Source organism: Diaphorina citri, unplaced genomic scaffold (assembly GCF_000475195.1).
Source record: "Diaphorina citri unplaced genomic scaffold, Diaci psyllid genome assembly version 1.1 scaffold1275, whole genome shotgun sequence".
Classification (NCBI taxonomy): Eukaryota; Metazoa; Arthropoda; class Insecta; order Hemiptera; family Psyllidae; genus Diaphorina; species Diaphorina citri.
This window is the reverse complement of record NW_007378704.1, coordinates 12,870-36,817: the sequence shown is the minus strand read 5'-3', so window position 1 is coordinate 36,817 and position 23,948 is coordinate 12,870. Positions and strand designations below refer to the sequence as shown.

Here is a 23,948-nt window from a genome sequence, read left to right as displayed (position 1 = left end):
AAATTGATCCCAAGAGCAAGGTAAACCTAGATCTTTTACAAATGGATCTTTTACATGTGATGTGTTCCCATCCGATACGATATGGATTTTTACTATCGATACGATACGAAGTCAATAGACAATAAACTATTGGCAAATAATGTATGAATTCGGTTGTGTGTGTTCCCTTACAGGTGATCATTCCTACAAGCAGACCGCGGGTCTACCACTGTCCGAACAGATGATCTCCGCTCTGCCCGACGTGCAAACCATCAGCCTTACCCCCCAGGACGAATTCATAGTGATTGCTTGCGACGGGATTTGGAACAGTCTGTCCAGTCAAGATATAGAAGACCGTTCACGCCAGAAGTTTGCACTTTGCATTTCATATTGTACACAAGTTGTGATAATAAAACTTCACACTTGGTTATCCTGCTCATGTCCCGAAATCAAAGTGAGAAGGAAGACAGGATAGGAGAAAGTTGGCCGTTCCGAGAACGAACATTAGATTCGAGTTCTTGAAAAAAATTCATGAAAACATCCATGCTGACATTGACCTCATGCCTCTTGATTATCACCTACATACATAATTCTATTAATCTTGTCCTTCCCTTCAGAAAAGAAACCAGCCACAGACTCCTCATCCGAAGCAACATCATCAAGTGGCAACACAGAATCATCTGGCACCACTGTATCATCTGACACCACTGTAAAGTCCGAGTCCTCGATATCCACCACAACCAGCAACACGTCGACTGCCACCCACGATACTGCTCAGTCCAACAGTAGCGGTGTGAGTTCGACCAAATCCGAGGAGAACGGTGGCAGTGAACGTGTTGAAAATGGAGAGGTGAAGAAGAATGGAGAAGAGAGTACGGAGATCTCATCAAGTGATATTAAAGTTAAACCAGTCAAAGGTAACTACGAGCATCTATATTTACCTTCTCTGAAGGTACCCTAATTTTACTTTCAATTTAAAACATCTAGGTATGGCACAACTTTTTTTTTACAGATGAGTATAGCCTATAGAAGTTATGACTTTTTATTGTTAAATCTAAATCTTGTTTTATTTGTGTTCAAGCTGAGAGCTTCTTCACAATTTTTGTGTATATCACAGCATTACTAAGAGCCTCCTTTACTATTTCTGACATAATTATCTATAATTTTTCTTTTTAATTGTTGTATGTACATTATTCAAGAAATAATGGAAAACAAGGTAAGGGGTGAACAAAAAAAAAGTTGTTTTGTTGAGGTGAAGAAAAAGAAGACGAGTACAATAACTGATGGACTTTTCCTCTTTTTCTCATCAGGTAAAGCCAAGGACAAGCCTCTGGTTGTGACCAACGGGGACGGTGAAATCATCGACGGTGACAAGTCTGCATCAGTAACCAACGGGGAGAGCAAGAAACAGCGCACCTCACCGAGGAAACTGGGCACGAAGAACTTGCTCGAGAGTACATTGGAAGATGATAGCAGTGAATCGGATGAGGATTTCCATGTGGATGAGGCTTCCAGGTAAATATAATTAATTAATTTAATGTATTAAGTAAGTTTCCATTTATTATTTTTCAATATAACTCTCAGAACATACTGAATTTTTATAAATGGTACCTGTACCCATCTGTATAAGCAGAGCTTGTTGCTTCAGAATATAGAGGTCAATGGACATGTCCACACTTCAAAAATAAATGGACTTTTTCATTTTTATTTTTTCAAATGGGTTTTTGATAGAGAGAACTGGAATTGTTAAGGTCTTATTGTCCCGACATCGAAAAGAGAAGAAAGACAGGATAGGAAAAAGCCAGCCGTTCCAAGAACGAACCTCATCTCTTCAGGATAAAATCCGCCCCGGGTGGTAATCGAACCCGTGTTTACAAGGCAGACACACTACCCTCCAAGCTAACTAGGTTGGCCCAAATGGCTGATTTAGATTCTAGATTAACTCACCAATAAATGTGTTTCATATGTTTGTATTCTGATGTTCCACAGCTCAAAGTTTAAACTCGGTTTAAGTTCAACTCTCGGATTAAACAATCTGATTGGTTGATTTCTGACGCCGCTTTAGTCCATTTGAATAAATCTGACCCTATTTAAATAGGAAAAGGCTAGGAAGAAAAAAACGATCGGTTAATTTCAAACTTTTTAGCCAATTAGATGGCCTAATCGAAGAATTAAACCAATTTTAAACTCAAGTTGTTGTCCCGGCCATCTTCTATCAGAATCAGCTTGGTGTTTGTTACACAAGACCATCCTTTCTGATTTGTATAATGTATGTTTTACGAAAGTAAGGAAGAGGGAGGGTTAGGCGTGTACCTATTAGGTTGTGTGAGTTTTTACCGAAAGTGACTAGTTGACTACAGAAAAATTCAATTACCTGCACGAAGCACTCTGGTTTATCTTAATCCAAAGTTTAAAATTAAGGTACTTGTTCAGAAGTCACGTCAATGGAAAATTTCTACAAAAAGGAGCCGTCACAAATGAGCAGTGACCAGTGTTATTGTAGATACCTATTAGGTTGTGTGAGTTTTTACCGAAAGTGACTAGTTGACTACAGAAAAATTCAATTACCTGCACGAAGCACTCTGGTTTATCCTAATCCAAAGTTTAAAATTAAGGTACTTGTTCAGAAGTCACGTCAATGGAAAATTTCTACAAAAAGGAGCTTGTCACAAATGAGCAGTGACCAGTGTTATTGTAGGGTTTAACACAAAAAGATGCTTCCTTTTCATTGTCGTGGCCTTTGAATATTGACTACAATGAACTTTATCCAAGTGCAGTGTTTTTTAGCCTCAGGAAATGATAGTCTCTATTTTATGTTATTTCCTACTACTATATGTTATTTCCTACCATATTGTAAGTTTCAAGGGTCCTTAATCTGAGGAGCACATCGTATAAGTCTTTTGACTTTCAACCTATTTGCTTTCTAGTCTCTTTTGTCCGCCCCTAAACTCTCTTTCCCATGTTCCCAACTGACCCAAATTAGTTTGGCCATTTGTTAGAAAGAGAATTCCGGGGGTTCCGAAAGAGCTAGAGGGGATGAAGAGGAAGAAGACGAAAAGAAGAAGAAATTAAAATCCTTTTACATTTTTCGGGAGAAAGCCGATTTTATGCACTCAGGCACAAAAAAAGAAAAAAAATCGGGACAGTTTTCATTTCTAAATAAGGAAAAACGTAGTGTAAAAAGGTAAAATTTGAACTTTAACTTGAGTGTTTTTACATGGTTTTATTACTTTCTGTAACTTGACTGTAACTGAAATCTCTGTTTGTTTGAATGGATCAAAGCTGGGAGTTACTTTTTGTGTATAATGGTGAGCACGGTGGACTTTGAATCTGGAGGTTGGTGTTTCTCGTCCAAGTCAGGTCATAAAATTTAGCGTAGTGCATTTAGGCGGGAAACGACATTTGTGACGAGCATTCATGTTTAACATAATTAAAATTCCTTTTAGTTAGCTAGTTACGAATGAAGTTTTTGACGAATATTTTCTTGAGGTGTTTTTTACGTACCCATTTTAGGTGTTGCCTCTAACGTCAGCGACCTGTCGATGTCGTTTTGCACCTATTCCAGATTTTCTTATATTTTTTCGCCTTGTTATCTTGATTTCCCTAGCCGGAAAATCCTAATGTCAATGCGCATTAACATTACGAAAGGAAAATAGGCTACTTTCCTAAGAATAGGACTGATAAGTCCCTTTATCCCAACTAAACAAGGTCTTTCTTAGTATCTGATGGGGGATACTAAGTGGGCTTTGCAATCAATTTCCATTTTCACTGATTGAAAATCCTAATGTCAATGCGCATTAACATTACGAAAGGAAAATAGGCTACTTTCCTAAGAATAGGACTGATAAGTCCCTTTATCCCAGCAGTCTACTAAACAAGGTCTTTCTTAGTATCTGATGGGGGATACTAAGTGGGCTTTGCAATCAATTTCCATTTTCACTGATCTCTTTACTCTGGCAATACCGCTGGTTGCTACTCCATTTAAGTAGCTATTCAAATGTCTTCACGAGGCCGAGTGCACTCTAAACTTTATTGTCTCTGATTGGGATTGTTTTCACATTCCAGGCCTGAGTCGGGAAGATATACAGAAGCGTATGAAGGAGGCACTAGATCACAAGGATGTACCAGGGATGGACAGCGGCTGCACGGCTGTAGTGGTGCTCTTTGTTGACAATGAGGTTAGTTAAACTTTTAAAGCTGCTAGAATCATTCATCAAACCCTTGAAACTTTCCTCGAATTAGCCAGCCTAGTTAGCTTAGTTGGTAGTCAATTTCCATTTTCACTGATCTCTTTACTCTGGCAATACCGCTGGTTGCTACTCCATTTAAGTAGCTATTCAAATGTCTTCACGAGGCTGAGTGCACTCTAAACTTTATTGTCCCTGATTGGGATTGTTTTCACATTCCAGGCCTGAGTCGGGAAGATATACAGAAGCGTATGAAGGAGGCGCTAGATCACAAGGATGTACCAGGGATGGACAGCGGCTGCACGGCTGTAGTGGTGCTCTTTGTTGACAATGAGGTTAGTTAAACTTTTAAAGCTGCTAGAATCATTCATCAAAACCTTGAAACTTTACTTGAATTATTTGGCAATTAAAGGTAGAAACAAACTACCATCACGTCACATGACGTACGGGCAGTGTGGCTATCATTAATGAAGTTACCTACAATACCTATTAGGTGAAAACTTTGAACTACATCTTTCTGACTCCCCATGAGCTTACGTGACGTGATATTAGTGTGTCTCTACCTTTAGACTAGTGGTTCAATTTCTGCCCGGGGCAGATTTTAAAATGGTTTGATCTCGAAACGAACCGGCTGGCTTTCTTCTACCCTATCCTCTTTTCGATTTCGGGATGATAGATTGGCATTTAAAGGTAGAAACAAACTACCATCACGTCACATGACGTACGGGCAGTGTGGCTATCATTAATGAAGTTACCTACAATACCCATTAGGTGAAAGCTTTGAACTACATCTTTCTGACTCCCCATGAGCTTACGTGACGTGATAGTAGTGTGTTTCTACCTTTAGACTAGTGGTTCGATTTCTGCCCGGGGCAGATTTTAAAATGGTTTGATCTCGAAAGGAACCGGCTGGCTTTCTTCTACCCTATCCTCTTTTCGATTTCGGGATGATAGACTTCAGTTGGTACAGCTCCCTCTATCCATTTTTTTTAATGGGTAACGAACCCGGGACCTTCTGCACAGCAAGTAAGCACATTACCACTTGGCTAGAAGCTTTACTATTATTTTCAGCTCAGGTGAAGATCTCTGTATTGTAAATTGTTATTCAATATTCAAAATAAATTAGTAAACACTCTAATAAATAACAATAAAAAAAAGTAAGTAAGTACCTACTAAATATTAACCATGCACGCATTCTCTTTTCTCCTCATCAGGTATACATTGCCAACGCGGGTGACTCGAGGGCAGTTCTGTGCCGAGACTCGAAGGCCCAGGACCTGAGTGAGGATCATAAACCTGAGGACGAGGCTGAAAAGTCCCGCATAGTGAAGGCGGGGGGTGAAGTGACACCGTGTGGGCGAGTGAATGGGGGCCTCAATCTGTCCCGAGCTCTAGGTAAGTCCCGCTTCAGTCCTGCGTACTTTTTAGCCCTAAATAACAGCGGGACCGCACATTTGTCAAAAAGAAAACTCCTTGTGAGGATCATAAACCTGAGGACGAGGCTGAAAAGTCCCGCATAGTGAAGGCGGGGGGTGAAGTGACACCGTGTGGGCGAGTGAATGGAGGCCTCAATCTGTCCCGAGCTCTAGGTAAGTCCCGCTTCAGTCCTGCGTACTTTTTAGCCCTAAATAACAGCAGGACCGTACATTTGTCAAAAAGAAAACTCCTTTTTTTTGTTTTTTAAAAGATGAGTGTTCCACCGCCGTTTTTATTTCGTAGCAATGAAACCGCTGCTACATTAGACGCATGTGGCCTGTGTCGTAGCATGTCCATCCCGTAGTATGCCTCTCATCAGATGGGCGAGAAGAGACACAATACTTCCCATTTAGGTGCTGGGTCAACACGAGAACACCAGAAAGTAACCCGTTGAAATATTTGCAATCGAAAAACGTCCTTTATTCCTTGTTTTCTTTTTTTTTTCTGCTCTTATCGTAAAAACCCGACCTAAATATTGATATAAGTAGAGACTTCGGCTAATTTAAACGTCCTGCGTCACCGCAACCTGGTTAGATCTTTTGTGACTCCAATTTCACCTGAATAAGCGCTTAAAGTCTGTTCTCTTTTGACTTTGTAACATCGGTATTTTGTTCATTGAGTTACCTATTTATTTAGTTTATTATTTATCTTCATACTTTCTCAAATTAAATTGATCCCAAGCGCAAGCTAAACCTAGATCTTTTACAAATGGATCTTTTACATGTGATGTGTTCCCATCCGATACGATATGGATTTTTATTATCGATACGATACGAAGTCAATAGACAATAAATTATTGGCAAATAATGTATGAATTCGGTTGTGTGTGTTCCCTTATCAAGTAAGATGGAAGTAGAGTCTGCCACTCCATCATCTTCATCTTGTACATCTAGTTCCTCACCGTCGTCATCTAAACATACAGGTAAGTTGAACAAGGTGTCTAATTGAAGCTGGTCCAGAAAGTAGGGATATAATTGGCAAAGTTTGCTCTTTTTTCGATGAGGTGCTTTAACTCTTATTTTATAGAAGACCCAGTCAAGAGGTGGTGGACTTTGTGCGGGAGAGGATTGGGAAGCAGGAGAAATTGTCCGATATTTGCGAAGAGGTAAGAAGACATTTTCCAACAGTGAAGAGTCAAGACAGCCTGGTTAGCTTGGAAGACATTGAAAAAGAAGTATTTGTAGGATAAAAAAAAAAAAAAACTTGTTTATCTTTGTGAATATTTGAGATATCGCCAGATTCGCCAGTCTAGTTAGCTTGGTTTGGTCCGCTCTGCGTTTTAAGCGCTAGGCCGCGGGTTCGATTCCCGCTCAGGACGAATTCATAGTGAGTGCATGTGACGGGATTTGGAACAGTCTGTCCAGTCAAGAGGTGGTGGACTTTGTACGGGAGAGGATTGGCAAGCAGGAGAAATTGATCGACATTTGCGAAGAGGTAAGAAGACATTTCTCACTGTCTGGCTGGGGGACGTTAAAGAGGGAGTAGACCAGCTTAGTCTGGCTGGGGGACTTTAAACAGGGAGTATACCAGCCTGAATATCCCCTTGTTAAAGAAATAGCAAAAGTTGAGTGCGAAGGGCATTCGCTCGTAAATTTTGCGGCCAAAACCAAATGTCAGCCCAAAGCAATCACCCTGGTTGGGGCTGATTGAGAGGCTGACGAAAAACGCCGACCCCGTCTGTACACGGGAAAAGGCGAAGAAAAAGAAGAAGATAGTCTATTCTAAAATTAAATTTCCATTTGCTTCTCTCTCTTCCCAGCTGTTTGACAAGTGTCTAGCCCCGGACTCCCTGGGGGACGGGACCGGTTGCGACAATATGACCTGCGTCCTCGTCAAAATAGAACCGGGACGACTGAGCCGCGACAATGCCGCCCCTATCAGCGTAGCGTCCGCCAAGCGAAGTCGAGAGGATACTGAAGCGGCCGCCAATCCGTCCAAGAAGTCGAAAACGGAAGAGGGAGAGGTGAGTTCAGTGACGGATGTGTGAGGAGGTAGCGACTTCTGGCGACCTGCTGAAGAAATGTGGCGAAGAAGAACTGTTTGGGCCCAGATTGTGTTGTAAATTTACCCTGTAACCTTGAGATCTATAGGCCCTATAACCTACACTGAGGAAAAGAGGAGGAGAAAATGTAGGGTGTCACGTCAAATTTTGGGAGACTAAAGGTAGAAACACCACCATCACGTCACGTGAACTCATGGGGAAGCAGAAAGATCTAGTTCAAAGTTTCCCATAATATTGTAGGTAATTTCGTTCAGGGCAACCACACTACCATCACTTCACATCACGTGAATGATATACTGAAGGGTCGAGCTGCCCGATATATTAGAACCTAAAATAATTACATTGTTACTCCACCATGTTAGGGCCCTGTGTATGGAAAAAATGGTCTTGTTATGGACGAGACCACAATCTAAGTTTAAACTCGGTTTAAGTTCAACTCTCGGATTAAACAATCTGATTGGTTGATTTCTGACGCCGCTTTAGTCCATTTGAATAAATCCGACCCTATTTGAATAGGAAAAGGCTAGGAAGAAAGAAACGATCGGTTAATTTCAAACTTTTTAGCCAATCAGATGGCCTAATCGAAGAGTTAAACCAATTTTAAACTCAAGTTGTTGTCCCGGCCATCTTCTATCAGAATCAGCTTGGTGTTTGTTACACAAGACCATCCTTTCTGATTTGTATAATGTATGTTTTACGAAAGTAAGTTGGGCCCAGATTGTGTTGTAAATTTACCCTGTAACCTTGAGATCTATAGGCCCTATAACCTACACTGAGGAAAAGAGGAGGAGAAAAAAATAAAAAAATGTAGGGTGTCACGTCAAATTTTGGGAGACTATTGGTAGAAACACCACCATCACGTCACGTGAACTCATGGGGAATCAGAAAGATCTAGTTCAAAGTTTCCCATAATATTGTAGGTAATTTCGTTCAGGGCAACCACACTACCATCACTTCACATCACGTCAATGATATACTGAAGTGTCGAGCTGCCTGATATATTAGAACCTAAAATAATTACATTGTTACTCCACCATGTTAGGGCCCTGTGTATGGAAAAAATGGTCTTCTCCCTAGCCAGATTTTACCATGTTTTTCTTCCCACGTACCAGAAAGTCTGGCGTTGTGTGATATAAGCTCGTAATTTATTAGTTTTTCTCGGTCTGATAAATTTGCATAATTTTTTATGGCAGTTCTCGTTTTAATTAATTTATGCTTAGGTTTGATTTATGAGCGGTGAGATAAGATTCAATGACCACCATGTACGTGTGACCCCATGACCGGTAACTTTAGCTTGGTTTTGAGTGACCCAAGTAACTACTTCCGATCTTTTGGTACTTCTTTACAATCGTTTTTGGTCTCTTTATTATTCTTTCCTCCACATTTTTACATTAAATAGGGGAACCAATCCTAACACAGTTTGCACCACGAAATTAGCTCAGTAAATATGAAAGTGGGATTCAAATATTCGCCACCTTTTTTTTTCCAAGGATAATTTCCTTCTTCTACTATAGAATAGAACTACAGGTACTTCGTTACCAGCAAATTCTTTACGTAGTCTGCCTTGATTCGTATCAAGTGTGAATGTTTTAATCTAAACGCTAAATTTAATCCAATAAATTCTAACGAGCCAATCAATCGATTCCATTTGATAATTAAAACCAAAAAAATCGAAACCGGTCCCATTAAAAAATTCTAATGCGAAACTTGGGCAGATAGATATGTACCCGTAACACGAAAAATAGTACAAGAGATACCATAAAATTCCAAATCAATTTCGAGGTACAGTTAATGGCTTTTGCAGAATACGGGGCCCCATTTTATCCCCACATTTTCCTTGATGTCCGAATTAATTATGACCTGGGTCTTATTCCAAGAAGCTACTTTGCACCTAGCTTTGAATAGCAAGACTAATTGATCTTGAAATTGAAATTTGAATTGAAGTTTCACCAATGACAAAGCGATTGGTTTAACTTAATTCAAGTTTAAATTCAGATTGTGGTCCCTGCCATACGTAATTAAGAAACTAAAATCAAATAAGATAACATGTGACTTATGCATAATCCAACAACACTCTTAACTTTAACTCTTCTTTCTTGTTTTCTACTTACAGCCTTTGAACATCTTCATTTTACAATTCAAGTTTAAATTCAGATTGTGGTCCCTGCCATACGTAATTAAGAAACTAAAATCAAATAAGATAACTTGTGACTTATGCATAATTAAATAGCAAGACTGATTGAAAAAACCAATTTCGAGGTAAAGTTAATGGCACTCTTAACAACAGTCTCTTTAACTCTTCTTTCTTGTTTTGTACTTATAGCCTTTGAACATCTTCATTTTATCCTATTAAATACTTTTGTTACTGGAATTTTTTTTGATTTACTGTACCAGCTAAAATCCCATCTTTGGTTTTCTAGTTGACTCTCTTGGAAATGAAATATTGTTTATAGGTATTGAGAAAGTTCCCTTTTTACTTTCCTTTTTCATGAGTAGTAAATCAAAGTGAGGTATCAAATAAGTTTTATTTGATTTCAAAAGTTGGTCCTACTCTTGATCAGACTATCAAATGGTTTATCTCCCGAAGATGTTTAGTATGAGGTCAGGTGTAGGAGAAGTTCATTTCGTCAGTCGGTTAGATGAACTCAATACTGAGGTTCATTCTCTTCGTTATATGGGCATAACACCATTGGTCACCAAATACTTAACAAGTGCTTTAAAAATGTTCGAGGACATATTGTTGTATATTGATATTATGAATGGCACCCAATGAGTGCCGTTCTCTAGACGCCAAAAAAAAGGCCCAAGGAGAAAGTGAACCAAAAGTCCCCGCTTGACTAGACTCAGTAAACACAGTACCCCAGTAAATCTGTGTCCATATTTCCCAAAGTGACTAAAGAACGTCTTCTTACTTGTACCTTACTGAGTACAAGTGTTTGTAAGATGGACAGGTCTTTGGGAAATTTCATAACCGACTTACAGTGTTCCTGTCAGATCTAATTTGACCCTTGAATACGAGTTAAACTCAAACCCAAAAGTCGTTGGACATGTAAATGGAAAACAGGAGAAAACCCAAGAATTGACTGTTATTGTCAAAATCCTAAATGAGCCAAGTGACAAAATTTGGAAATTGAACTTATTGCATTCATAGGTGTAGGAACTATGAACCACACATTCGTATCCGAAAGATTCATAAAACAAACAGGCGCCCATAGATGCGCTTTTTCTGCTATGTAAAATTAAAATTTAAACGAATTTCCCCCTCCCGAAAAATTTGCTTTTTGTAACTTGGTTCATTTAGAACTTCCAACTTTTCTTCTTCTTCTTCTTCTTCTTCTTCTTCTTCTTCTTCTTCTTCTTCTTCTTCTTCTTCTTCTCTTCCTCCTCCTCCTCCTCCTCCTCCTCCTCTGCCTTCTTCTATTCTTTCTGCTTATTTTTCTTCCTTCTCCACCTCCTTTTGTTTCTTCTACTCTTTCTCTTCCTCGTCTTCCTCATATGTCGTCTCCTTCTTCTCCTTCTCCACATCCTCTCCTTTTCTTCTCTTATTTTCCTCTTCTTTCTTTCATTTCTTCTCGTACACCTCCTCTTTCCCATTATATTCTTCTTTCTTCTTCTTCTTCTTCTTCTTCTTTTCTCTTCATTTTCTTGCTTCTTATCTTCTTCCTCCTCCTAACCTTCTTCTCCTCTTCCTTTTTCTTTTTCTCCTTACATAACCGACTTACAGTGTTCCTGTCAGATCTAATTTGACCCTTGAATACGAGTTAAACTCAAACCCAAAAGTCGTTGGACATGTAAATGAAAAACAGGAGAAAAACCAAGAATTGACTGTTATTGTCAAAATCCTAAATGAGCCAAGTGACAAAATTTGGAAATTGAACTTAGTGCATTCATAGGTGTAGGAACTATGAACCATACATTCGTATCTGAAAGATTCATATCTGAAACAGGCGCCCATAGATGCGCTTTTTCTGTTATATGTAAAATTAAGATTTAAACGAATTTTCCCCCTCCCGAAAAATTTGCTTTTTGTAACTTCGTTCATTTAGGATTTCCAACTTTCAAATCTATTTTACAAAATGATGTTATAGCTGGGTGCACAATGTGAGTCCGTTTACTTTAATCTGATTGGTTCCTTAATCCAATAGGATTTGCTTAATCCGAGAGTTAAACTTAAACCCGGTTTAAACTCACTTTGTGGACTCGGCCATTATACGGCAACCTAATAGCTTGTATGATAGATGATGGATGATAGAATCAACTCGATGGTCAAGCGAAGAAAACTCTCGGCTGAACAACAGTTAAATGTAAGTACATTCATTTCATATCTATACCTACCTTAAATCTACACTAAAAGATCTTCAAATCACACGCAAAGCGACGAGAAAAAATCGTCAACTAGGCCCATCGAAAGTGCAAGAAAGAATCATTAAATAGGACCCATCGAAAGTCCAAGAAAACATCGTTAAATAGGACCCATCAAAAGTGCAAGAAAATTCGTTTAATAGGGCCCAGTAAAGAAACAAGGAAAATTCTACCAACAGGCCCCCTTGTACTGAGAAAAGAAAATAGTGCCTCCTGCGACTCCTAGTTGCCTGCCTATTCGAAATCTACGGTTCTCCACAAAACCCGCAGTTTTGACACAAGAAACGTTATATACCTCCTCTGAGTCCTAATGGCCCATTCGAAATGGATGATTTTTCATCAAATCTATGCAGCTAAGCAATTGAAAAATTCATGAACTGGGCCCCTAAGACGGGTGGCTAAAATGCGCTGGGAAAATTCTGAGAACAGGGCCCCTTGGTAGAGAAAAGGGGAAAATGGTACCTCCTTTGATTCCTAATTGCCTATTCGAAATCGGAAGATTTTTACAAAACTCGTGTCGAGTCTCGTCCCTGACTTTGGTAAAATTTGGTCCATTTCGAATAGGAAATTAGGAATCAAAGGGGGTAACCCCTTTTTCTTTTGTCCACCACGGAAAGTTAAAATTACCCTCATCGGTTCCTAATTGCCTATTCGAAATCGACCAAATTCTTTCCAAAGCCATGGCGAAAGTTTAGCGAAAATCGTCAATTTCGAATAGGCAATTAGGAATCGAAGGAGGTATCTCTTTTTTCTTTCGTCTATCAAAGGGCCCTGTTCTCAGAATTTCCTAATAATAGTAGTAGCCTACTGCTGGAGTAAAGGGACTTTTCAGTCCTATGCGAGCAGTATAAATAAGCACTATTATTATTATTATTCTCGTGTTGACCCAGCACCTATGTAAATGGGGAGTATTGTGTCTCTCATCTCCCCTGATGAGGAACATACAACGGGATGAGTATGCTACGACACAGACCATATGTGAAAAATGATCGATTCCGAATAGGCAATTAGGAATCTAAGGAGGTATTTTTGCTTCCTTCAGCCCCAGCAAGATTCTTTTATGAAACGACCGAATAGGCAACTATGAATCAAAGGGGGTAACTGTCGTTTGTTCCTTCGCCTAATGCAGGGGGGCTGTTGCCGGAATTTTCATAGTAACTTTCAAAAGTTGCCTATGGGTCTGTTCACTGCATATTTTTCCCCGTATCAAGGGCCTGTTGTCAGAATTTATTTTTCTGGGCCCCTAATGAGTATGGCATACTGCGGCCCGTTCACAAACTTTCAAAATCTTTTCAATGGCTGAAACTGATAATAATGACAAGAAAAATACATTTAGGTATTTATGAAATTTAAAGAAATTCGAGTTTCATTTGTGTATTTAAATATTTTCAAATAGACCAGGGTTATTCAGATGGGAAGTGTTTTGTACAGGGTGAAACGACGATGCCTATGGATACCTCGGTATACAGGGGGCCCAGAATGTCCTGCAACAAAGAGAGAGTGGGGTGTTTGATTAGCATTAGACAAGGAAAAGACATCCAATGAAAGGATCTTAAAAGGTCAAGGACCTCAGATGTTAGTTCCCTCTCAAAATTAATGGTAAAGGACCTGTTTTCTATAATTAACCTTAAAAGTAGATATTAGAATGAATAGCTCATAAAAAAGAATAATAAATAGATCTAGGTAATGAATAAAATAAATAAAAAATCTGGACCTTCGTGCTAAGAAGCACCAGATTGGAACCCGGGGCCTCTAGTTTCACTTTCTATTCCGGAAATCTCTTTTCACGGGGGCTCATCATCACGACATGGCAGTTGGTTTAAATTGGTTTAAAATAAAAATTGGTTCCAGGGGGGTTAAATCTCGAAATAAAAGAAAGTCATGTAATATTGGGGAAATACATATATATGTAGGTTGAGCGTTGAGACTGCTAGAGATAGAGACTTTAATCCACGAATGTAACAGAAGGAGAGCAAAACTACTTGTTAAAAGGTTAAAGTTAAAACCCAAATTATTTTGGTTTAATAAGTTTAATTTGATTCACATTCAGGGAGGTTATTGCCCTTTTAGTGTTAACAAAAAAATCTTTCTGTTAAAATTAAAAATTCTTATGAGGGTGAAAACTCCGAAATGAGTTCAAGAAAGAAAAAAGTTCCGCCCGAACTGGGACTCGAACCCAGGACCCTTAGGTTAAAAGCCTAATGCTCTACCGACTGAGCTATCCGGGCTAGTGAAGGAAGGCGGCCAATATAGGAAACCTGAATGAACCAGTCATGTCAGTAAGACAAGCAATAAGAAGGTACCTAACTGTAGATAAATATTGGACTTTGATGTTACCTTACTATTTACCAAGTTCTTTTGTACATATTTATGTACCTTTGTTATCGTTATGTTATGTGTAAGTTACGAAATCATGTTGACGTATTTTATACATAAGAATACCTACATCCATATAAATACCTATATGAGCAATATCATCAATATCAATAGATACATATTACTTAGTAAGCAAAAGAGTAACGGTAAGAATAATGTCGATAGGTAAGCTTTGCTTATTGATCCAGTCTAGTTAGAGTGGAGGGTAAAGCGTTTGCCTTGTAAGCGCTAGGCCACGGGTTCGATTCCCACCAGGGGTGGATTTTATCCTGAACAGATAAGGTTTGTTCTCGGAACGACTGGCTTCCTCCTATCCTGTCTTCCTTCTCTCTTCGATTTCGGGACGATAGGACCTTGGCAGTTACAGTTCCCTCTATCCAACAACCTCTTCAAAATAATAATAATAACCCAGATGGACGTAGAGGGTTAAACCGAAATTAAACATTAACCCTTAAGTTCATACCGTATCACATATGATACATGAACTTCTCGGTACCACTGCTGCGATCTGTTAGACTTTTTTTGAAATTTGTTGATTCTGAGAGGTTCTCTATACACTTGGCAACACTTTGTGATAGAGAGTTATCAATTTGTTTGGAATTTAAGAAAAATATTGCCATTTCTGTCGTGAAAACCAGCAGGTGTCTTCAGCCGGCCATCTTCTATCAGAATCAGCTTGGTGTTTGTTACACAAGACCATCCTTTCTGATTTGTATAATGTATGTTTTACGAAAGTAAGGAAGAGGGAGGGTTAGGCGTGTACCTATTAGGTTGTGTGAGTTTTTACCGAAAGTGACTAGTTGACTACAGAAAAATTCAATTACCTGCACGAAGCACTCTGGTTTATCCTAATCCAAAGTTTAAAATTAAGGTACTTGTTCAGAAGTCACGTCAATGGAAAATTTCTACAAAAAGGAGCTTGTCACAAATGAGCAGTGACCAGTGTTATTGTAGGGTTTAACACAAAAAGATGCTTCCTTTTCATTGTCGTGGCCTTTGAATATTGACTACAATGAACTTTATCCAAGTGCAGTGTTTTTTAGCCTCAGGAAATGATAGTCTCTATTTTATGTTATTTCCTACTATATTGTAAGTTTCAAGGGTCCTTGATCTGAGGAGCACATTCTTGTATGATATTTAGGTACACCCCCTCACAATCCTCCCAAGTAATTGAGGGGCGCGCAGCAAGAAGGTCAAAAGTCGACTTTTGCCCCTTTTTGCGTATATAGTCTTATTCGACGCAGAATTTTGTTCTCTACACAGCACAGAAAAAAATATCTCGATATCTCGATTTTTAACGAAGTTACACGAAAAAATCCTTTTGTAAACAAACAATTTTGTAATTAGTAGGACAAAAATAAATGGACTTTTTCATTTTTATTTTTTCAAATGGGTTTTTGATAGAGAGAACTGGAATTGTTAAGGTCTTATTGTCCCGACTTCGAAAAGAGAAGAAAGACAGGATAGGAAAAAGCCAGCCGTTCCGAAAACGAACCTTATCTCTTCAGGATAAAATCTGCCCTGGGTGGTAATCGAAGCCGTGCTTACAAGGCAGACACGCTACACTCCAAGCTAACTAGGTTGGCCCAAATGGCTGATTTAGATTCTAGATTAACTCACCAATAAATATGTTTGTATTCTGATGTTCCACAGCTCAGATTTTCTTTACCTTTCGTAGTTCTAACTCATAATTCACATATTCAACGTTTTTCTAACAATAAGACCAATTTGTCGCGCCTGTGTTACCTTACGTAGCGTACCGTATACCGTGTTTGAACTGTCAACTTAGGACTGAAAAGACCGTTTTACCTTTCTTATATTTTTTAACAATAAGACCAATTTATGTTTTTTAAGAAAAGGGAAAACCGCGCGCGTGGTACCTTACTTGTATCGTATACCGTGTTTGTACTATCTTAGGACTGAAAAGACCCTTTATCTTTCTGAGTTCTAACCTTCTAACTTAGTTCATTCATAATTTTCAACATTTTTTTTTTAACAATAAGACCAATTTATGTTTTTTAAATAAGGAAAAACGTAGTGTAAAAAGGTAAAATTTGAACTTTAACTTGAGTGTTTTTACATGGTTTTATTACTTTCTGTAACTTGAAATCTCTGTTTGTTTGAATGGATCAAAGCTGGGAGTTACTTTTAGCGGGCCGATTGACTTGAAACTAGGTACACTTGTGTATAATGGTGAGCACGGTGGACTTTGAATCTGGAGGTTGGTGGTTCTCGTCCAAGTCAGGTCATAAAATTTAGCGTAGTGCAATTAAGCGGGAAACGACATTTGTGACGAGCATTTATGTTTAACATAATATTAAAATTCCTTTTAGTTAGCTAGTTACGAATGAATTTTTTGACGATCAAGTGGTCCGCGAGATTTTTGGTTTATCAATAGTGGTCCGCCAATTCTAAAAGGTTAAGAACCCCTGCTGTAGATAAATATTGGACTTTGATGTTACCTTACTATTTACCAAGTTCTTTTGTACATATTAATTTACGTACCCATTTTAGGTGTTGCCTCTAACGTCAGCGACCTGTCGATGTCGTTTTGCACCTATTCCAGATTTTCTTATATTTTTTCTCCTTGTTATCTTGATTTCCCTAGCCAGATTTTACCATGTTTTTCTTCCCACGTACCAGAAAGTCTGGCGTTGTGTGATATAAGCTCGTAATTTATTAGTTTTTCTCGGTCTGATAAATTTGCATAATTTTTTATGGCAGTTCTCGTTTTAATTAATTTATGCTTAGGTTTGATTTATGAGCGGTGAGATAAGATTCAATGACCACCATGTACGTGTGACCCTTTGACCGGTAACTTTAGCTTGATTTTGAGTGATCCAAGTAACTACTTTCGATCTATTGGTATATTGGTACTTCTTTACAATCATTTTTGATCTCTTTATTATTCTTTCCTCCTCCTCCTCCTCCTCCTTTTTTTTTAAGGCGCTCTAACTGGTAGGTCGTTCGCGCCTAGATCATAAATGATTGTTGGTAGTTTGGCAAGTACCTAACCAAGGTTAAAGGCGGAAAGTTTAATAATCTTGTATTCAACGAAAAATGGCACATTTTTACATTAAATTGCACCACAAAATTAGCTCAGTAAATTTGAAATTGGGATTCAAATTTTCGCCACCTCTTTTTTTTTTTCAAGAATAATTTCCTTCTTCTACTAGAATAGAACTACAGGTACTTCGTTACCACAATTCTTTACGTAGTCTGCCTTGATTCGTATCAAGTGTGAATGTTTTAATCTAAACGCTAAATTTAATCCAATGAATTCTAACGAGCCAATTAATCGATTCCATTTGAAAATTAAAACAAAAAAAAAAAAAAATTGAAACCGGTCCCATTAAAAAATTCTAATGCGAAACTTGGGCAGATAGATATGTACCCGAAACACGAAAAATAGTACCAGAGATACCATAAAATTCCAAATCAATTTCGAAGTAAAGTTAATGGCTTTTGCAGAATACGGGACCCTATTTTCTCCCCACATTTTCCTTGATGTCCGAATTAATTATGACCTGGGTCTTATTCCAAGAAGCTACTTTGCACCTAAGCTTTGATTAAATAGAAAGACTGATTGATCTTGAAATTGAAATTTGAATTGAAGTTTCACCAATGACAAAGCAATTGGTTTAACTTAATTCAAGTTTAAATTCAGATTGTGGTCCCTGCCATACGTAATTAAGAAACTAAAATCAAATAAGATAACTTGTGACTTATGCATAATCCAACAACACTCTTAACTTTAACTCTTCTTTCTTGTTTTCTAGTTACAGCCTTTGAACATCTTCATTTTATCCTATTAAGTACTTTTGTTACTGGAATTTTGTTAAAAAGTTGTTCCCGGACTAAAGTTTGACTTTTGTAACCTGGTTACTTCCCAGACTCGCACCATAATAAAGTTAAAGAAATACACCTAATTCCCAGACTAAAGTTGACATTTGTAAGCTGGTTACTTCCCAGATTCGCACCATAATAAAGTTAAATAAATAAAACAAATAAGTCCTCACTAAAGTTGACTTTTGTAAGCTGGTTCCCGGACCCATATTTTGACATCTAATTACCGGTAGGGCAGTTCTCACCGGGCGTAATCAGTAGATGATGGATGATAGAATCAACTCGATGGTCAAGCGAAGAAAACTCTCGGCTGAACAACAGTTAAATGTAAGTACATTCATTTCATACATACCTATACCTACCTTAAATCTACACTAAAAGATCTTCAAATCACACGCAAAGGTACGAGAAAAAATCGTCAACTAGGACCCATCGAAAGTGCAAGAAAGAATCATTAAATAGGACCAATCGAAAGTCTAAGAAAACATCGTTAAATAGGACCCATCAAAAGTGCAAGAAAAAATGGTTTATAGGGCCCAGTAAAGAACCAAGGAAAATTCTACCAACAGGCCCCCTTATACTGAGAAAAGAAAATAGTGCCTCCTGCGACTCCTAGTTGCCTGCCTATTCGAAATCTACGGTTCTCCACAAAACCTGCAGTTTTGACACAAGAAACGTTATATACCTCCTCTGAGTCCTAATGGCCCATTCGAAATCGATGATTTTTCATCAAACCTATGCAGATAAGCAATTAAAAAATTATGAACTGGGCCCCTAAGACGGGTGGCTAATATGCGCTGGGGAAATTCTGAGAACAGGGCCCTTTGGTAGAGAAAAGGGGAAAATGGTACCTCCTTTGATTCCTAATTGCCTATTCGAAATCGGAAGATTTTTACAAAACTCGTGTCGAGCTCGTCCATGACTTTGGTAAAATTTCGTCGATTTCGAATAGGAAATTAGGAATCAAAGGGGGTAACCCCTTTTTCTTTTGTCCATCACGGAAAGCTAAAATTACCCTCATCGGTTCCTAATTGCCTATTCGGAATCGACCAAATTCTTTCCAAAGCCATGGCGAACGTTTAGCGAAAATCGTCAATTTCGAATAGGCAATTAGGAATCGAAGAAGGTATCTCTTGTTTCTTTCGTCTATCAAAGGGCCCTGTTCTCAGAATTTCCACAGCGCATTTCAACCGCCCATCTTGGGGCCCAGTTCATGAATTTTTAAATCGTTTATTTGCTGAGGCTCGGTGAAAAATGATCGATTCCGAATAGGCAATTAGGAATCTAAGGAGGTATTTTTGCTTCCTTCAGCCCCAGCAAGATTCCCATTTTAGATTTCAAAGGGAAATCGGTTCGTTTTCCGAAAGTTTCCCCCCCCCAAAAAAAAAAAAAAAAAAAAAAAAAACTAATGTTGTTTCGAACCGGTATTATTACGTCCCGTTCCGTCCACAAACCATCCCGTAAATATGTTTAACTATTCGGTAGTGACCAAAATTCAAAGTAATTTCAAGGTATCGTTCAGTAATCAAACAATTTTTGTTTAGGTACCTTCCTGAAAAACAAACTAAATAACATTCTGTGTAAGTGATAATGATAGGTACCTATGATGACATTGATGACTTTACTGTGTGATTGTTAATTAATGAAAGGTTCATAAACCGATGCTTGTGTTTTCAAATTTACGTTATCAAATCATCACAGAGGTAGTAGTGGTCCTTTTACAGGGTGGTCAACCTAGTGCCCCATAGGAAATAAAACGATTTTTTTTTCTTCGAACAATTGGAGTCTTCATCCTATGGGTCAGTTTTATATTGAACACCCTGTATAGCCACAGTACACGGGTTAAAACAATTGCACCAAGTTCCTCTCCTGTCCACCAGATGTCTCTCCAGGTACCAAACGCTGATAATTATAGGTACTCAGCGGGTTGGCTGTGGAAAGCAATTATCCATCATTACGTGTGATTGTTAATTAATGAAAGGTTCATAAACCGATGCTTGTGTTTTCAAATTTACGTTATCAAATCATCACAGAGGTAGTAGTGGTGCTTTTACAGGGTGTTCTCCCTAGTGCCCCATAGGAAATAAAACGATTTTTTTTTTTTTTTTTCGACCAAGTGGTCTTCATCCTATGGGTCAGTTTTATATTGAACACCCTGTATAGCCACAGTACACAGGTTAAAACAATCGCACCAAGTTCCTCTCCTGTCCACCAGATGTCTCTCCAGGTACCAAACGCTGATAGTTATAGGTACTCAGCGGGTTGGCTGTGGAAAGCAATTATCCATCATTAAAACTCACAAACCTCTCTCCATTGGACTGCGATGTGTTCGCTAGTATGTAATTTAAAACCCCCCTTCGTCCGACCACATAACAGGGAGTGAAAAAAACAACTGACCGCTAATTCAGTTCTGACTGTTTCAGTCTTACCCGTGAACTATAGCCGACGGAATTAGCATAATTCCGACCCGATAACTTTGCTACCGGGGGAACAACGTGCCGCGCGCGTGTTACCTTACGTCGAAAAAACTTTGGTGTATGCCGTGTTTGTACTAGCATAGGACTGAAAAGACCCTTTCTTTACCTTTCGTAGTTCTAACTCATAATTCACATATTCAACGTTTTTCTAACAATAAGACCAATTTGTCGCGCCTGTGTTACCTAACGTAGCGTACCGTATACCGTGTTTGAACTGTCAGCTTAGGACTGAAAAGACCGTTTTACCTTTCTTAGATTTTTTAACAATAAGACCAATAAGAGCAAAACTACTTGTTAAAAGGTTAAAGTTAAAACCCAAATTATTTTGGTTTAATAAGTTTAATTTGATTCACATTCAGGGAGGTTATTGCCCTTTTAGTGTTAACAAAAAAATCTTTCTGTTAAAATTAAAAATTCTTATGAGGGTGAAAACTCCGAAATGAGTTCAAGAAAGAAAAAAGTTCCGCCCGAACTGGGACTCGAACCCAGGACCCTTAGGTTAAAAGCCTAATGCTCTACCGACTGAGCTATCCGGGCTAGTGAAGAAAGGCGGCCAACATAGGAAACCTGAATGAACCAGTCATGTCAGTAAGACAAGCAATAAGAAGGTACCTAAAAGTTCCGCCCGAACTGGGACTCGAACCCAGGACCCTTAGGTTAAAAGCCTAATGCTCTACCGACTGAGCTATCCGGGCTAGTGAAGGAAGGCGGCCAATATAGGAAACCTGAATGAACCAGTCATGTCAGTAAGACAAGCAATAAGAAGGTACCTAACTGTAGATAAATATTGGACTTTGATGTTACCTTACTATTTACCAAGTTCTTTTGTACATATTTATGTACCTTTGTTATCGTTATGTTATGTGTAAGTTACGAAATCATGTTGACGTATTTTATACATAAGAATACCTACATCCATATAAATACCTATATGAGCAATATCATCAATATCAATAGATACATATTACTTAGTAAGCAAAAGAGTAACGGTAAGAATAATGTCAATGGGTAAGCTTTGCTTATTGATCCAGTCTAGTTAGATTGGAGGGTAAAGCGTTTGCCTTGTAAGCGCTAGGCCACGGGTTCGATTCCCGCCCGGGGTGGATTTTATCCTACTGGCTTCCTCCTATCCTGTCTTCCTTCTCTCTTCGATTTCGGGACGATAAGACCTTGGTAGTTACAGTTCCCTCTATCCAACAACCTCTTCAAAATAATAATATTAACCCATATGGACCTGGAGGGTTAAACCGAAATTAAACATTAAACAACGAGCGAAACAAAATTATGATTACAAAAACACGAAGTAATAAAAATATCAGATTAGAAAAGCTCACACAAAATTGAAAAAAAGGGAAAAAAATCCACATAAAGTTCGAATTAACACTCCAATATTGGAACAACCTCATAAACATTAAACAACGAGCGAAACAAAATTATGATTACAAAAACACGAAGTAATAAAAATATCAGATTAGAAAAGCTCACACAAAATTAAAAAAAAAAAAAGCAAAATCCACATAAAGTTCGAATTAACACTCCAATATTGGAACAACCTCGTATATTAATTTCAATCATTGAGGGAGCCCCCTACTGGGCTGCGGATGGCCCCATGGGGTGCCTTTGACATAATTAAGTTAGCCGGGGATTGTACCGCCACCTCTGGGTAACCCTACCGACTTTTAGCCCCGCAACATAACCCGCAGTTTGTTTTCTGTGGATACGTTATGTAATTTGTTTATCGTTAGCAGTAGAGTGGTAGTGTATGATTTATTTTAGTGGGTAAAGCGATGACTTTTGTTATTGGTAACCCTACCGACTTTTAGCCCCGCAACATAACCCGCAGTTTGTTTTCTGTGGATACGTTATGTAATTTGTTTATCGTTAGCAGTAAGTGGTAGTGTATGATTTATTTTAGTGGGTAAAGCGATGACTTTTGTTATTTAGATGATTTAGAAAGTTCTGGGTTAGATTTAAGAGTGCTAGGTCGTGGGTTCGATTCTCGCCCGAAGTGGATTTTATACGACACAGCTGAGATTGTATTTTATTATGTGAAACAAAACATGGCTGAACCAATGAGATTTCGCTTTGAACGTAAACACAGCGAAATCTCACAATCTCATTGGTTCAGCCATGTTTTGATCCAGCATCCAGTTTTGTTTCGCATAATAAAATACTTACACCTAAGGTTCGTTCTCGGTAAGGAGGGCTTTCTTCGTTTTCGGGACAATAAGACCTTAGCGTTTGAAGTGAAACTTTTCCTTTCGAATCCTCAAATCTTGTCTCACATCTGACGTAACCACAAAATCTCCTAAAGTGGAGGAAGTTCAAAAACTTCTACAGTTGCCAGTACAACCCCCAATAAACCCTTTATCCTTTCTGTCAATATTAAAATAAACCCCCGCGATAGAGTCTCTTAAGTTCTGGGTTAGATTTAAGAGTGCTAGGTCGTGGGTTCGATTCTCGCCCGAAGTGGATTTTATACGACACAGCTGAGATTGTATTTAATTATGTATGTGAAACAAAACATGGCTGAACCAATGAGATTCCGCTTTGAACGTAAACACAGCGAAATCTCACAATCTCATTGGTTCAGCCATGTTTGATCCAGCATCCAGTTTTGTTTCGCATAATAAAATACACCTAAGGTTCGTTCTCGGTAAGGAGGGCTTTCTTCGTTTTCGGGACAATAAGACCTTAGCGTTTGAAGTGAAACTTTTCCTTTCGAATCCTCAAATCTTGTCTCACATCTGACGTAACCACAAAATCTCCTAAAGTGGAGGAAGTTCAAAAACTTCTACAGTTGCCAGTACAACCCCCAATAAACCCTTTATCCTTTCTGTCAATAACATTAACCCCCGCGATAGAGTCTCTATTGATCTATTTCATCACACGCACCTCTTTTCCATTATGATAGATCAGCGATTATCAACCGGGGGTACGCGTACCCCTGGGGGTACGCGAGAAAAAATTGCGTAATGGCGGACAAAAGCAAATTTTGATTTTGATGGGAAAAGTACTGAATTTTGACCTCAAGGTACTGAATTTTTTCAAAAGGTACTGAGTGTGTTTTGAACTCAGTAGTAATGGTACACATCAACCTAGGTATGTGTACCCGGTACGCATTATGATGGTGCCGGGGGTAAAGTTGAGAACCGCTGTGCTAGATATATCAATATGTATTTCGGGACAATAAGACCTTAGCGTTTGAAGTGAAACTTTTCCTTTCGAATCCTCAAATCTTGT

At 38.6% G+C, this 23,948-nt stretch overlaps 1 protein-coding gene, 1 long non-coding RNA gene and 3 other non-coding genes across 5 annotated transcripts in view; 2 read left to right on the top strand and 3 right to left on the bottom strand.

The window, feature by feature from the left end:
* Positions 1–15,394, top strand: part of LOC103515092 (protein phosphatase 1G) — a 29,860-nt gene extending 14,466 nt beyond the window's left edge. Inside the window, exons 4-13 of the mRNA XM_026827893.1 lie at positions 174–341; positions 597–896; positions 1,290–1,494; positions 1,969–1,985; positions 4,045–4,157; positions 5,381–5,583; positions 6,669–6,747; positions 6,933–7,076; positions 7,402–8,350; positions 15,118–15,394. Of these exons, the coding sequence (XP_026683694.1) occupies positions 174–341; positions 597–896; positions 1,290–1,494; positions 1,969–1,985; positions 4,045–4,157; positions 5,381–5,583; positions 6,669–6,747; positions 6,933–7,076; positions 7,402–7,629 (1,457 nt within the window). The 3' untranslated portion in view covers positions 7,630–8,350; positions 15,118–15,394. The remainder of the gene's footprint in view (positions 1–173; positions 342–596; positions 897–1,289; positions 1,495–1,968; positions 1,986–4,044; positions 4,158–5,380; positions 5,584–6,668; positions 6,748–6,932; positions 7,077–7,401; positions 8,351–15,117) is intronic.
* On the top strand, positions 2,235–3,028 carry LOC108253128. The gene is made up of 2 exons (XR_001809672.2): positions 2,235–2,299; positions 2,494–3,028. It is a non-coding gene; the product is annotated as an uncharacterized LOC108253128 (long non-coding RNA).
* Positions 14,162–14,234, bottom strand: Trnak-uuu. Its single transcript has one exon. It is a non-coding gene; the product is annotated as a tRNA-Lys (tRNA).
* A 5,775-nt stretch (positions 15,395–21,169) lies between the features above and the next one.
* Positions 21,170–21,242, bottom strand: Trnak-uuu. The gene has a single exon. It is a non-coding gene; the product is annotated as a tRNA-Lys (tRNA).
* Positions 21,243–21,327: 85 nt separating this feature from the next.
* Positions 21,328–21,400, bottom strand: Trnak-uuu. Its single transcript has one exon. It is a non-coding gene; the product is annotated as a tRNA-Lys (tRNA).
* Positions 21,401–23,948: the final 2,548 nt, after the last annotated feature.